At 49.6% G+C, this 13087-nt stretch overlaps 1 protein-coding gene across 8 annotated transcripts in view; it reads right to left on the bottom strand.

Moving 5' to 3' along the window:
- ATP2B4 (ATPase plasma membrane Ca2+ transporting 4) overlaps positions 1 to 13087 on the bottom strand; it is a 107145-nt gene that overhangs the window by 10480 nt on the left and 83578 nt on the right. For 4 of the 8 annotated variants that reach the window (XM_034767300.1, XM_034767296.1, XM_034767298.1 and 1 more), the window contains 4 exons: positions 12335 to 12546; positions 10862 to 10969; positions 10102 to 10284; positions 5370 to 5459 (listed from right to left, as the gene is read on the bottom strand). In XM_034767300.1, coding sequence (XP_034623191.1) covers positions 5370 to 5459; positions 10102 to 10284; positions 10862 to 10969; positions 12335 to 12546 — 593 coding nt within the window. Of the gene's footprint in view, positions 1 to 5269; positions 5460 to 10101; positions 10285 to 10861; positions 10970 to 12334; positions 12547 to 13087 lie in introns of all 8 variants that reach the window. The other 4 variants (XM_034767304.1, XM_034767303.1, XM_034767302.1 and 1 more) reach the window with 2 other exon arrangements.

Raw genomic sequence — 13087 nt, forward strand, 5'->3', positions numbered from 1 at the left:
ACTGGGTTTGCTCCTTCCCCCAGCGAGTGGAGGGGGAGTTCTAAATCAACCGTTTGCGTTGGATGGAAACTGAGCTGATTCTGTGTTTTGAGGGCAAAAAGGACCAGCCTCTAATCTCACCTCCTGCATAAAGTCACCCAGGGATTCCTGCAGTGGAGGGAATTGTTACCACTCCAGTGTACTCTCAAGTCACTGCTTTATATCTCCTTTGAGCATCCCCCACCTGCAGCAGAGAGCCGTGCCTTCATCCAGCCCTGAGTCACCTTTGCCCACCCGCTTTCAGATGCTGCCTGTGGAGTTAGGTTATCAGCACAGTGCTCTTAGTCCTCTGGTTCCTAGACCAGCCCAGGAGGGGTTGTGTGGAGCACTTCATTAAAGCGCTGACACCTCCTTGCTTCTGCCTGCACCACTATGCTACACCAGCTTCTCTCAACACTCGCCCTACGTCCCAGCTAAATGGACAGAAAGCAAAGGAGGAAGGAGGAGCGGAAGGAGAAAGTCAATTCCTCCACTCGCAAGTGCTCAAACCAACTGTTTCTTCACTGTACCTTGGCGAAAAGGCTATCGATCCTGGTAAACCAGGACACCACTACCCACCACTCATGAGCTTTACTGGGTTAGATGTTGGTTACTATATCACTAGCAGACTCAACTGGAGACACCAGCCAGAACCCCTCCCATCACCACCTTCCAGATACCCAAGATAAAAGAACTCCCCAAAGATCTTTGGTGTCAGCACAATGACAGCATGTCAGCATTCACAAAGCATTGAAAACAAGGCATTATACAAAGGGAAGCTTGAGATGAGACCCCCCCACCAACTTTACAGCCTCACAAGTCAACCTATAGGATGCCCGTGTCCTCCACTTTAACAGGGACACGCTTTTGGGCTGGCATCTCCACCCACCCTGAAGAGATGATGGTGCCCCCAAGCAGTAGGATAATGACCCATGAGCATTCTGATGGAACATCCTCATTGACACCAGCATGATGAGGGCTTTGAAAGCCAAAAGCATTTCATCTATAAAAGTGAAACAAGCCCATCCTCATGTCACACATGGACACATAAGCACACACAACACACTGGCTTGCAGTGGCTGGAAGACAAGCAAAAAACACAGATCCGGGGGAAGACTTGAGTGTCCACCTTCACAGTGGGGAGCCATACGGCCTGACCTGTGAAAAGGGAAGGTTATATCTGGGTAGACAACATTGGGGCAGCTGGAATTCAAGGCCTTCTCTCATTCGAACACGTCTGTGATCGATGGATTAGGTGAAGTAGCTAGAGAAATCCAGATGCTTTGGGGTTCCTTCCAAGCACAGTAATCTGGTACTCCCATTTCCTCTCTTAACTCCCGTCACACTGCAGGGTACCACAAAGCTACGGAGGAAGAGTAAGGTAGAGCTGGGAAAGACGTAGGCCAAAAGACAATGGAGGCTCGTTATACATCTGGAAAAAGGGGGTGATATTTGTGGATTCTACTGGAAAAGTTCTTGGCCTTATTGCATGCCAGGACACTAGTCCATCTCCTAACCAGTACAGCATCATGCCTGTACATTACACCTCCATCAGCCATGGCATGAAGCCATCAGAATATTTAACGTTACTCCTCCTCCTAACTTTCAGGTGCCCTTGCTTGAGGGAGTTAGCCAGGCTGGCATTAGTGCCAGAAAAACCCACTTCTCTGAAGCCTGAAGTCACACAACCCCGCCAAAAAAAAAAGTGAAACAGACAACCAAAGCTCCAACCCTGTTAGATGCACAGTGGGATAACCCCAGAGATCAGCAATCGACAGACTTCCGAGATATATGCACTGCACCGCTACAATGCGCAAGAAACAAAAACCAAGCAAACGAACCAAGAACGATACATCTGCACAAAACGATGAATGCTTAGAGATTTTTCAAAGCAGCACAAGGGATTTAGACACATCCCATTAATCAGGTGTGGCTAAACCCCCTAGACTGCTTTGAAAAAATCCACGTGCACCAATAAAGCTGGCGCTATCACTTGCTTTTCAGCTTTTAACACAAGTGGGTAAACTCCACTAACAGCATGGCACTAACATCTCCCTCCCATGGCTAGATCACATACAGAGGTTTAATCGGTCCGCTTCTTCCCTTGAGTGAGCACAGCTGCTCCTTTAGCTCAGACAGAAGAGGCTCGTGCTTTTAGATCCAAAGTTCCTGGGCTCTGACTCTGCAGGCAGTGACCCATCCAGGAGCATAACTGGTCGGTCCAGATGTCCATGAATGGTTTTGGTTTCTCTAACATTTTAATTCCCCACTCAATTCATAAAGGAAATATTTTGTTGCCTTCCCCCAGGCAGGTCCCACTATTTCTGCGGCTGATTGTAAGAAGCTGTCGGCAGTACTAACATAAAACCAATGCAAATTCCACCTTATTGTTAAAGGATCTCTGGGTGGGAAGACAAGCAAAGGAGGAACAGTTTAGGGATGAGTTCACCAGTCTGGATAAAATAAAAGTCCATCCAAACCCTTGCTCCAAACTGGAACCACATCTCTGAGGGGTGAAACATTTCACTGGCTTTTTCTCATTGTGTTTTGTTTTCAAACATCTACTCAGCACTTCTAGGTTCAGATGCAAGTTCAGAAAAACTGCAAGAAAGGTTGGTCTTATTTCCAGCCCAGCTGGAAGCAGGATTTCTGATGCTCCTTGCAAGAAAGCCTTTCGGTGCACAACTACCCAGCCCACCTTTGCCTCAGCTTTGGATCAAGCATTTGAACTTATCCAGATGATCCCCCCACACCCCAATTCCAAGCCGTAGGAAGTTTGTCCATTGTTAGCGAGCTTTCAGAGCACTGCAAGAATTATGACGACTTCATGGGGAGTTGAACTGTTTAAGAACTTCCCATGCAGAAATTTCTGCAATCCACAGGAGTGGCTAGAGTCTATGCAGACACCCAAAGGGTGATGTCAATGACATGTTTCAATTTCTCTGAAAATGTAGCGTGAACACCCATCTTCCATGCCCAGAACAAGGACCTGCCTTTCCTCTTGATTCCAAGTTTTCCACAGCATCTCAAGCATCATCTACACTGGGAGTTTGCCCCAATTCCAGCCCCTGGACTAGGTGAACTCAGGCAAACCATTAGGTCAAGCTACCACTTGTACTGGCCGAGCTCACCGCTCCTTGAAACTGAGGTAAACTGCACCAGTGCAAATGTGTGGCTCGCAGTGCTTTACCCTATTCAGACTAGGGGCTCGGTGGAGCTGGGACACCGATAGCTGCAATCAGGGCAAAAATTCCCAGGGGAGACAAAGCCTAAATCTACAAGCCACCAGCTGTGGTTCACTTATGAGGTCTCCCCTTTGTTACATCACCACCCAACAGTAACACAGCATTCAGGACTGCTGAGATCTGGCACAGTAGGACTTTCCACCAGGAAATAATAAGGGGAGGTCAGAGGGGCTGTTAATCTGTATTCAGGGATACAGTTTTTAGAAAGAGACAACAGCAGAAAGGAAGTAGAGCCAAGTCTAGATAAAATGGAGGGAACCCTTAGCAACCTGTTTTAGCTTTTGGGAAAGTTGTTATCTGGTAGGGCTCATGCTATCCTTGCAAGTTATTGATTCCCTCCCGCAATCAAGTAGAACATTAATCAATGAGCATAAATGGTGTTTTGGTGGGACACACCAACATCCACTATGTTTCTCCCCCTCTGCAAATGCTCCAAACTAAGAACACTTCCTTCTGAGAAACCTATTATGCTGGTGCATGGCGGCAGAAGTAAACAAAAGGCAAACCCCTATAAATTCCTTGGGTGAAAGTCTGACCTCACTGAATTACAAAACTCCCAGTGACTTCAACAGGGCCAGGATTTCTCCCATTCCATTTTATAACTGATTTAAAAAAAAGAAGCTACATTTTCAAACTTGGCATCTAAATTTGCAAAACACCTGGAGATCTATGGATGGAAAGTGCCATAGAAGAGCGAGGCATTAACAACTGTGCACTTGCAACCTTGGCGTGCTCAGTGCCAGGTGTTTCCACATGCAACTGGAAAATGGGATTCTGTAAAAAAAGATTTTTAATCAGCTGTCTAAGTGATCTACCTAATTTGCACATACAGGGTGAAATTCAAAGGCCCAGAAACAGCCTACATGCCACCACCATCCCATGTAAGGCCCCAATTCAGGAAAGCACTTACACATGTGCTTCCTACACAGGACAGCATTAAATAGGGAGGTCATTTGTCTGCCTATGAACCAGGCAGTCCTTTTTTGAGGTGGTTTGTCCCCTGTCTGAGACAGGACTGGATGTGGTTTTGTCTGGTATTGGACGGGGGATGCCATAATTAAGTGCATGCTGTCCCCCCACCCCCGGCATGTCCTCACACAGATTGTATGTGCAAGGTCACGCTGGTGGGGGCGGGGTGACACGCTCTTCAAAATGGCAGCCTCCCGTGTGGCATGACCTTGCATGCAAAGTCATGTGGAAGGGGTGGGTGCCATGCAGGTGGTGGTAGGCCCACACTGTGCCCAGAAGTCTTGGAATGTCTGATATTCTGGGCACGTGTGATTGGCCCCATAGCATTAAAAAGTGCTTAACTCTCAACATTTCCTCAAGGCCAACTGACTGGGATTTAAGCACGTGCTTAAGAGCTGACCTAATTAGGGCCCTAAGACCTCATAACAGGGCTTTGTGGGGGACTTAAGCAGTAGTCCTCTGCACAGGGCTCGATGTCACTTCGAGTGACTTGTGGCTCATGCAATGTGCAAGTTATTGCGAAGGCCAATCGGGAGGCTGTTCAGTTACAAGTTAGCGCTAAAGCTCAGTGGTCCCACTGGCCTCCAACAAACCAAGACTTAAGTAAAACCACCAGCTCAGAGGATTTGAGGGGAGCCATGTCAGAAATCCTGACTTGTGGAAAGAACGGCTTCCCCCATTTTATTTGGGGTCCTTCGACCCACACGGTTCTTTTAAAGAACCTCAAATTTTGCACCCATGGGAAGGAAAAAAACAAACCAACATCCATCAAAATCCTGCAAGGAGGAGAAAAGATAAAAGAAGCAACAAGGAGGAGAGAAGGAAATGAACCAGAAAGGTTTTAAACATGGTTAAAGATGCAACAGCTTTAAAAGAAACAAATGGCCTCTCCACCCTGCCCCCGCATCGAGACAAGGAACCATTGGGCCAAGTCAAGGATTAAAGAGGAAGAGAGAGAACAGGTTGCGTTAGGTCGATGCAAGTGCTCTCTTGTGGTTATTAGGAAGTCATGCATTGTAATAGAGACTATCACTCACTGCCCGCAGTAGGAGATGCAGCAGCAGCAGCAGCAGAAGTGGTGGGAGTGGAATTGACGGAGGAAAGAGCTACATGGGTTGGGCTAGAAACATGTTTTACATCGTGGTGCTGGCTCACGATGGAAGGCTGTCTCCTGAGGGCTCCCTGTAAAGAGGAGGCGCCGGTCTGGAATGTGTAAACTACGTCCATCTGTAAAGAATCAGAGAGTGAGATAGCTTCGCCCCACAGTCAGAGACCAAGAGGAATGGGGGGTGGGAAGGAGGGGAGGCTGGGCAGACAGGGACAGACACAAACAGACGATAAGGAAGAGAGGATGGAGGTGGGCAGGGAGAAGAAAGGAAAAACCCATTTCAGATTACATTCCCGTAAATACAGTTTTGGCAGGTGATCCAAAAGCAGAGACATGGAGCAAAGATTAGACGTTAGCTTTCAGCCTTTCCCTCCCTCTCTCTCTCTAAAGAGTTTGCATCAGATGCAATCTTTACAGACCCAAAGGGGTGGGGGCAGTCAGGGGAAAGGATCTAGTAAATAAAGGCAACGTGCAGGAGGTGTGGAAAGAGAGAGAGGAGGTGGGGGTGGGGGGTGTAGGTGTGAGCTGGCAACTGATACACAAAGTGCAGCCTGTATTCTAGAAAACTGCAATGGGATAGAAAAACATTTCCAATCAGTCATGTCTTTCATTGGACTGAGTAAGGGGCTGACTCCAGAAACACGCCAAGCGGCCACAACTCCCACTAAAGCCAAACGGGCTCACAGATGCTCAGCACCTCTCTCAGGATCAGGCCCTGAACCACACAGTGATTTATGCAAATGCTCTAAATATAAAGAACAAAGAAACAAAAACCATCAGCTATGAAATAAGGAAGCAGCCACAGTGTCAGTCTGCAGACACATTCCAAGGAAGGTAGCTCAGAGCAGTAGCCAGTTACACCTAGGGATTTACACAGCTCTGAATTTTCACTCTCCTAGCTATCTCTTGACCACACAGGTAGAACCAAGAGGCTACATGTTCTTGCAGTTTCCTTGTGTTTCTGGCCACTGCCCTGGTCACATGATCCTTATTAAAAAGGCCTCCCCAAGGAATGGCACACAGCTTCCCAGACCATCCCAGTGAGTATTCCGTGCACAGCTTTGCCATTTCCTTGTTTCATTCTCATATTGTGATGCAGGAACGTTTTCCTGCGATCGGCAAGGCAATCGTGAAAGAATCCCCGCCATTTCCCTTTAAGGCACATGTATTTAGGACACTCTCCTGGAAGCCTAGAACTCCAGGGTTTTGATCTCCAGGCTGGTTTGCTAGGATTTGCAGGACAGACATGATGCTGGAAAGATCCCAGGGCTTTGCATAGTGTTGCAATAGCAAGCAGCATTTTTCATGAGGCAAGAACGCAAAGCTTCATAAGTAAACTGGCTCCAGTATGGACTCGTTGGGCACCACATGGTGGCTACTGGTATTGCTACCTCATTCTTCTTACTGGTTTGGAGACAGCGCCTAGAACCTGTATCACCACATTACAGAAATTTCTACCTACCATACTCCGGCAAGTCTGGATCGTTCTTGTAACGGCATTGTATTCCCAAAAGCGTTATCATGCTGCAGGCTAGCTTGAGAAATTAGCAAGCACAACCAGTGTCCCAATGACCAGCAACATCTGACCCCAACAGAATCGGTTTTCCCCATATCCCACTGCAAAAATAACCTCCAGCCTGGCCGATACAAGCCAGCACCAAAGCTTAAAAGAATAGGAACAAAGATAACAAAAATCACATGTTGGCTTCAGTCATGTGTACCCCCTGGCTCGTGTTTTCACACACAACTCACAGTGACCTCAATGTGGGCCATGCTCCAATATTTTTTTAAAACCACATACATGTGGCTTTAGTGTGGATCGCATGCATTTCCTATGTGCTGCAAAAAGAAGTGTCACACCTAAGGCTGTATGAACCATAACTTCAGTGGGTGAAGTAGGACTTGTATGCGAATCCCATGTGGGCACATCTCCCAGTCCAATGGACTTAGGGACCTTTTGCTGGTTGGCCACGGTTATGGAAGGGGGAACCTGCTCTGAAACAGTGACCAAGCGTCACGAATCCAACGTGCACAAGAATACTGAGGCCTCATCTCGGCACCTCCATGAAGTGCCCCCAGGCCACTCTTTCCCTCGTTTCTTTGAAATGCAGCCACTCTAAAATTCTCATTCCAAGTGTGTTGCATGATTCTGAAACATGCAAAACAACATGGCTCCTTCCTTATCCCTTGTACATTTAACAGTCGGATGGTAACTCTGGCAGGGTCCCTAGGCAGGAGGAGTGGAGGTGGTCAGATTAGTATCTTCACATTCAGAAACCTCTAGTAGCCTTTGTGGTGGAAAGAAAAGGTGAACATGGGGTGGGGGTGTTTGCTTGCTTTGGGTAGGGAAGAAGAAACCACTGTACAAAGCCAGGAGGATATAGCCTGGCAGATATGGGTCTCAGGAGACATTTTTTCTTGGGTTTATCATATTTCCCATGTGCCACACATGGACTTACTCTGCCTTGCAGATATTGCCCAGAGCTCCCACCCGAATGACCCCGCCCCCCGGAGGAATTTCATTTTGAAATTCCCACCGGACTCAGACACCAGAGGGAAGCATCCGCAGCCCCTCAGAACCTGCTCTGGTAAAGCAGGGTTTTGACAAAGGCAGAAAAGTTGGGAAGGAAAAATAAATGTGTGACAATAACCAAAGGCAGCTCAGCCATTATCCCACTCCCTTCAATAACTCCCTTCCCCCTTGTGTCTCATCACTGGATTCTGGCTCCTGGGAGCTGGGTAAAGAGCAAAGGGAAACCAAAGGACTGGCCCTTGCTGTGCCTATGAGGCTGTAGTGGTAGGGAGTAGACAGACTCCTCCAGCCAGGTAAGTTTCCCAGAGGCCTTTGAGGAAGACACTTTCAGACTATCAAATTCCTCCCCCTCCCCCCCAAGACTTGTTTAGCTGGAGCCAGGGCAATGGCGATGCTCCAGGTCGACAGATGCTGGGCCTCCCTCAAGGGGCTGCTATTCCCAGCCGGACGTCTCATGTTATTAGGCAACTGCCCAATCTGCAGCCAGGATGCCGGAGGGTAGGGGAGGAACAGACAGGCCAACACAAGGGAAATACCCAGAGGAGACGAGGAGATGGAATGAACTTGCCACTTGCAGAAGAGCGGGGATTCACTGTTCCTCACATCCATGCTGAATTCACGAGCTTCCTAGCACAGCATTTGAGCCAGGAAAGCAAGGAGGAGAGCCCGTTGAAAGGGGCTGGCAGTGCTGGGAGCATGCTTCAGGAGCTTGCAAGTGATTGGGCATGGCATTCCTCACTTTGGCCTTTGCCGCCCGCCTCTTCACCCCCAGCCTTGTACCTTCCCAGTGTGGGGCAGGAGGTGAGAGGGACAGAGAAAGCCTCCATCAGCATGAAGTAGAGGGGGCTCTGGAGGCAGGGAGAGGACCGTTAACAAGAGAAATATTGAGAAGGGAACGGCTGGTAGAGAAATGTGAGCAGCTCATGTGCATGGTGTATTCTTCAGGATGAGACGCTTCCTTTCAGGGGGAAAAAGCAGAGGAGGGTCCCAAGGACAAATATGCTCTTCGGCAAAAACAATAAAAAAAAAAACGTCAGTGAGGTTTTTAAAACTGCAATGGAAAAACTATTAAAGAAACCAAAACCAGGCTTCTTTTCCTCATACAATTCTCCTCCCCTTGTAGCTACAGCATGAGGGACAGTAGATAAAGAAGAGAGGACCCATGAGCGGGGACTTATCAGGAGACTGGGGGATCAGCAGGGAAGAAGATAAATAAAACCAATGGGGAGGGAGTGTGAAAAGTCACCGTGGTCCGGGCCACCACCACGCTGCTCTGGCCGCCTTCACAAGAGACCGTGTTGGCTCCAGAGAGGCGAAAGCCAACACGCCTCCGGCTCAGCCAATAATTCTTGTGCAACAGCTGACCGAGGCCAGCGGGCATTCAGCTGGCAAGGAAGACCCCCAACTTCCGAGATGGGAATTCAAGAGTGGCAAGTCCCAACAAGCAGCTCTGCTACTCCACCAAACTAAGCCAGTCTGGCTCTCTGCTGAGCTGGGGCTGCTGTCCTCATCTTGAGTTGAGCCTGGGGGTTGAAACGGCTCAATCCAAAGGCCACTGAAGTCAATGGGAAGAGGACAGTGGGGAAGGGAAAGGGGTGGAGCTGTGATCCCTATCGAATGGGATTCACACACCTGCAACGTAGAAACAAGGAGAGAACCTGGGTGCTAAATGCCCCATCTCCCGCAGCGTATTCAACTCCATCCCGAATGCAGGTAGACGGGCGTTCCTAGAGCAGGATCTTTCATCAGGGCTTGGCTAAGGCTGCCCAGCAGTTACTTCCCACTAGGGGAGCAGCAATCCTGCAGACGATGCTTAGAAAAAGGCTGAATAATATCCATCCAGCTGCACCATCTACGGTTACGTGGTCACCTGCCCAAGCCCCGTTAACACCGAGGGCCATGCAGCTCTGAGCCCCTCCCCACACAGCTTTGAAGATTCCCCCCCCCCCCCCCCCCCCCCCCCCCCCCCCCCCCCCTTGTAGCCCCGGCCCCACTGGGAAGCAGGCATGCTGTGCACACGCGGCTAAGCAGCAGTGCATGCCCACAGGCCTGGCTCGCTGATCGGCGTTAACCCAGAAAGCCACTGGCAGTGGGAATTCTAGACCCTGGAGGGGCTGAAGTGTTACCGTGGCCATGAGGAGCTGCACAGATAACAGGAGGGCCCTAGATCACTTCGGCCAGGGCCCCTGGGAGAACAGGAAGTGGCACCTCAGTGCCCAACACGATACCTGAGTCTGTATCCTGTTGAGACCCCTGAACCACAGAATCTGCCCCCGCCGCAGCTCCATTTCAGCATGGTCGATCTCATCCATGTCCTCCGGCAGGTCCTCCTCTGGAATATCCTCCTTGGTGGTACCGTGTCCGGCTTCCTTCAGGAACTTCAGCTGGCTGGTCGGAACACTGCAAATCAGCTACAGAGACACAGGGACCCATGGGTTAATCCCTCGCCATCATCTGTACCAATGGAGCTGCTTCCTCATCCCGGGGACGCGACATCTTTGCTCCCCATCCCCCAAGAGTCCCCCCATCAGTATTGCTCAGGCTGGCTCGCCTGTGGCCCTGAGCTGCTCACAAGGCAGTAGTTAAAAAGAGGGAGAGCCCTCATCTGCCATCCTAGAGCAGCACTCCCTCCAACTCCCCCAGGATATTTATGAGGGAGGAGGGGGGCGGGGGGGAAGAGAAGATGTTCATCTCACAGCACCAGCCAGAGGACGGAGAGCTCTCCCTCTGTTTTTAGCAAAAGGAAGCAAGCTATGCTGGGGGGGGGGGGGGGGGGGGGGAGTAGGAAGAAGGGGGGGGCTTTAACTCCTGAATACATAGAATCATAAGACTGGAAGGGACCTCGAGAGATCATCTAGTCCAGTCCCCTGCACTCATGGCAGGACTAAGTATTATACACGTGTACATGCAGAGTGATAAGATGTTTCCATCGGGGGCGGTGGGTTTGGAAATACACAGCGGGGGTGGGGTCATCAGCCCAGCCCTCACCTGGCCCCAAAGTAGCTCTCCAACACCGATAAAGATGCACCAGAGCCACTGGCTCAAGGTGAGCCCGGAGCAGCTGAACGGCTTCCCACCAAACTCCACGATGAGGATCTGCAGCGCAGGAGAGAAGAGCACACGCCGCAGGGCTGTTAGAGGGGACACGCAGTCAGAGAGGTCTCGTGGCATTTGGGAGTCTCCTCCTCCTCAAGCGGCCGGTTCAGGATGCTTTCAGTGTCACTGGGTGCACGACAGCAAAGCTACAACTTGGGGGGCTGGAAAATGCTAAGAATTTCCCACCAAAGGCATCTGAAGGGAAATTAAGTATTTGCCCCTTGAAAACGTTCAGTTTTGCTAAGCCACGTCACTTCCATTTAAAAAAAAAAAAAAGTTTTCAGCAACTGGTTTTCATTGAAAAACCAGAAAATTTCAAAACAAAAACTGACATTTACATAAAAGGCTGTTTCTCACCGGGAAAAATTTTTTACCATAAGAAGATTTTGATTAGTTCTCCTAATCCCGTTCCAGTTTGCACCCGGGTCGGGCCAGTATATTGGAGCAGGTATCTCATTCAGACCCAAAAAAGGGTCAAAGAAACCACAACAACTTCCCTCTGCTTGTGCTTTATCCTCTCGTATCCCAGTGTCGCGACACCGAGCAAAGGGCATTGTCTGGACAGCTCTGGAAACCCGCTCTACAATAAATGCTCTTTGCAGCAGAGCTCCCCAGATGCTGCGAGATGAGGCTTCTGCACCACGCACCCAGCCACTCAAATTTTCCCCATCTCAAAAGGGAGTGGCAGGCTTAACTAGGCACACGCCAAGCGTTTTTACTGAAAAAAGGACCAAATTAACATCGCAGGCAGCGGCTTGTACAGGATGTGCAATTCAGAGCTGTAAAACGCCAAACCCCAGAGCAACAGAATGGAAACTCTGTGTGCTCATCCAGATCGGCATCTGGGTTCTGGCTCTTGGGAGCCGGGTAAAGAACAAAGGGAAACCAAAGGACTGGCCCTTGCTGTGCCTATGAGGCTGTAGTGGTAGGGAGCAGACAGACTCTTCCAGCCAGGTAAGTTTCCCAGTCGGGCCAGAACCAGAACCTTTTATCTAGCTTCACCTCGACTGCCAGGCTCTGGATAAAATGGACCTTGGATCCAAACTATTCCTTGGTCCTGCAAAACCCAGTTTTCAAGGTCATTTCTAGCTCTATCACCGTAGTATCTGAGGAGCTCATAAGCATTAATGCAATTATCCTTGCAACACTCTGCAAGGTAAGGAAGGACTATTATCTCCATTTACAGGTGGGGAACTGAGGCACACAGAGGCTAAGAAACTTGCCCAAAGTCACAAAGGGTGTCTGTGGCAGAGCAGAAAATCAAACCCCACTCTCCTGAGATCCCCATCCTTCCTCTCTTCAGTACGCACTACCTATCTCTCGTCCACATGCACCCACGCTGCTCTCCGTGCCCGTTGCTGTTACCTGGGCGGCAAAGGTTCCCAGCACCACCGTGCAGAAGATGGGATTCCGGAAGATGCCATCAAAGACGTTCCTCTCGCCATGAATCTTGCGAGCGTTGATCTCGTTGAACAGCTGCATCATGACGAAGGTGTTGAAGACAATGGTGTAGTGTTCAGAGGGCGGCGAGTGCAGCGGCGTGTTCCGGCCACTGTCAATATCAAAGAACTTCTCGCCTACCAGACAGGAGGTGAAAGAGAAAGTTTGTGCGTCTTTTCCCTGCCCCTTCACGCGTAAACTGGAATTGGAACCGACACTGCAGGACGAGCAGGGTTGTTGCAGCCGTGTTGGTCCCACGATTGGAGAGAGACAGAACAAGGGGAGGTAATACCTTTTATCAGCCCATGGTTCCTACCCATGCCTATCACCTCACCCAGTGCACTAAATGCTCCAATAGCAACTGTGTAGGTGACACCAGACCATCACTACACTCTCAAATGAACTCACACAGGAAAACGATAACACTACATCACCTGTGGATGACCACTTTTCACAAAGCGATCACTGTATCGGTCCTCGTCCTCAAAGGAAACCTGCACAACACCTTGAAAAGAAGAGCCTGTGTATTTAAGTTCACTACTCTGCTAGACACTAAAAATCATGGACAGAATAGAAACACTGAATTTATGGCATATGCCAACAATCTGTAACCCACTGACACCCCCCCCTCTGCCCAGCTATTTCCCCCCACCCCCTCCTTCTCCACCCTATATCCCT

The sequence above is a fragment of the Trachemys scripta genome, chromosome 4 (assembly GCF_013100865.1).
Source record: "Trachemys scripta elegans isolate TJP31775 chromosome 4, CAS_Tse_1.0, whole genome shotgun sequence".
In the NCBI taxonomy this organism is placed as follows: domain Eukaryota; kingdom Metazoa; phylum Chordata; order Testudines; family Emydidae; genus Trachemys; species Trachemys scripta.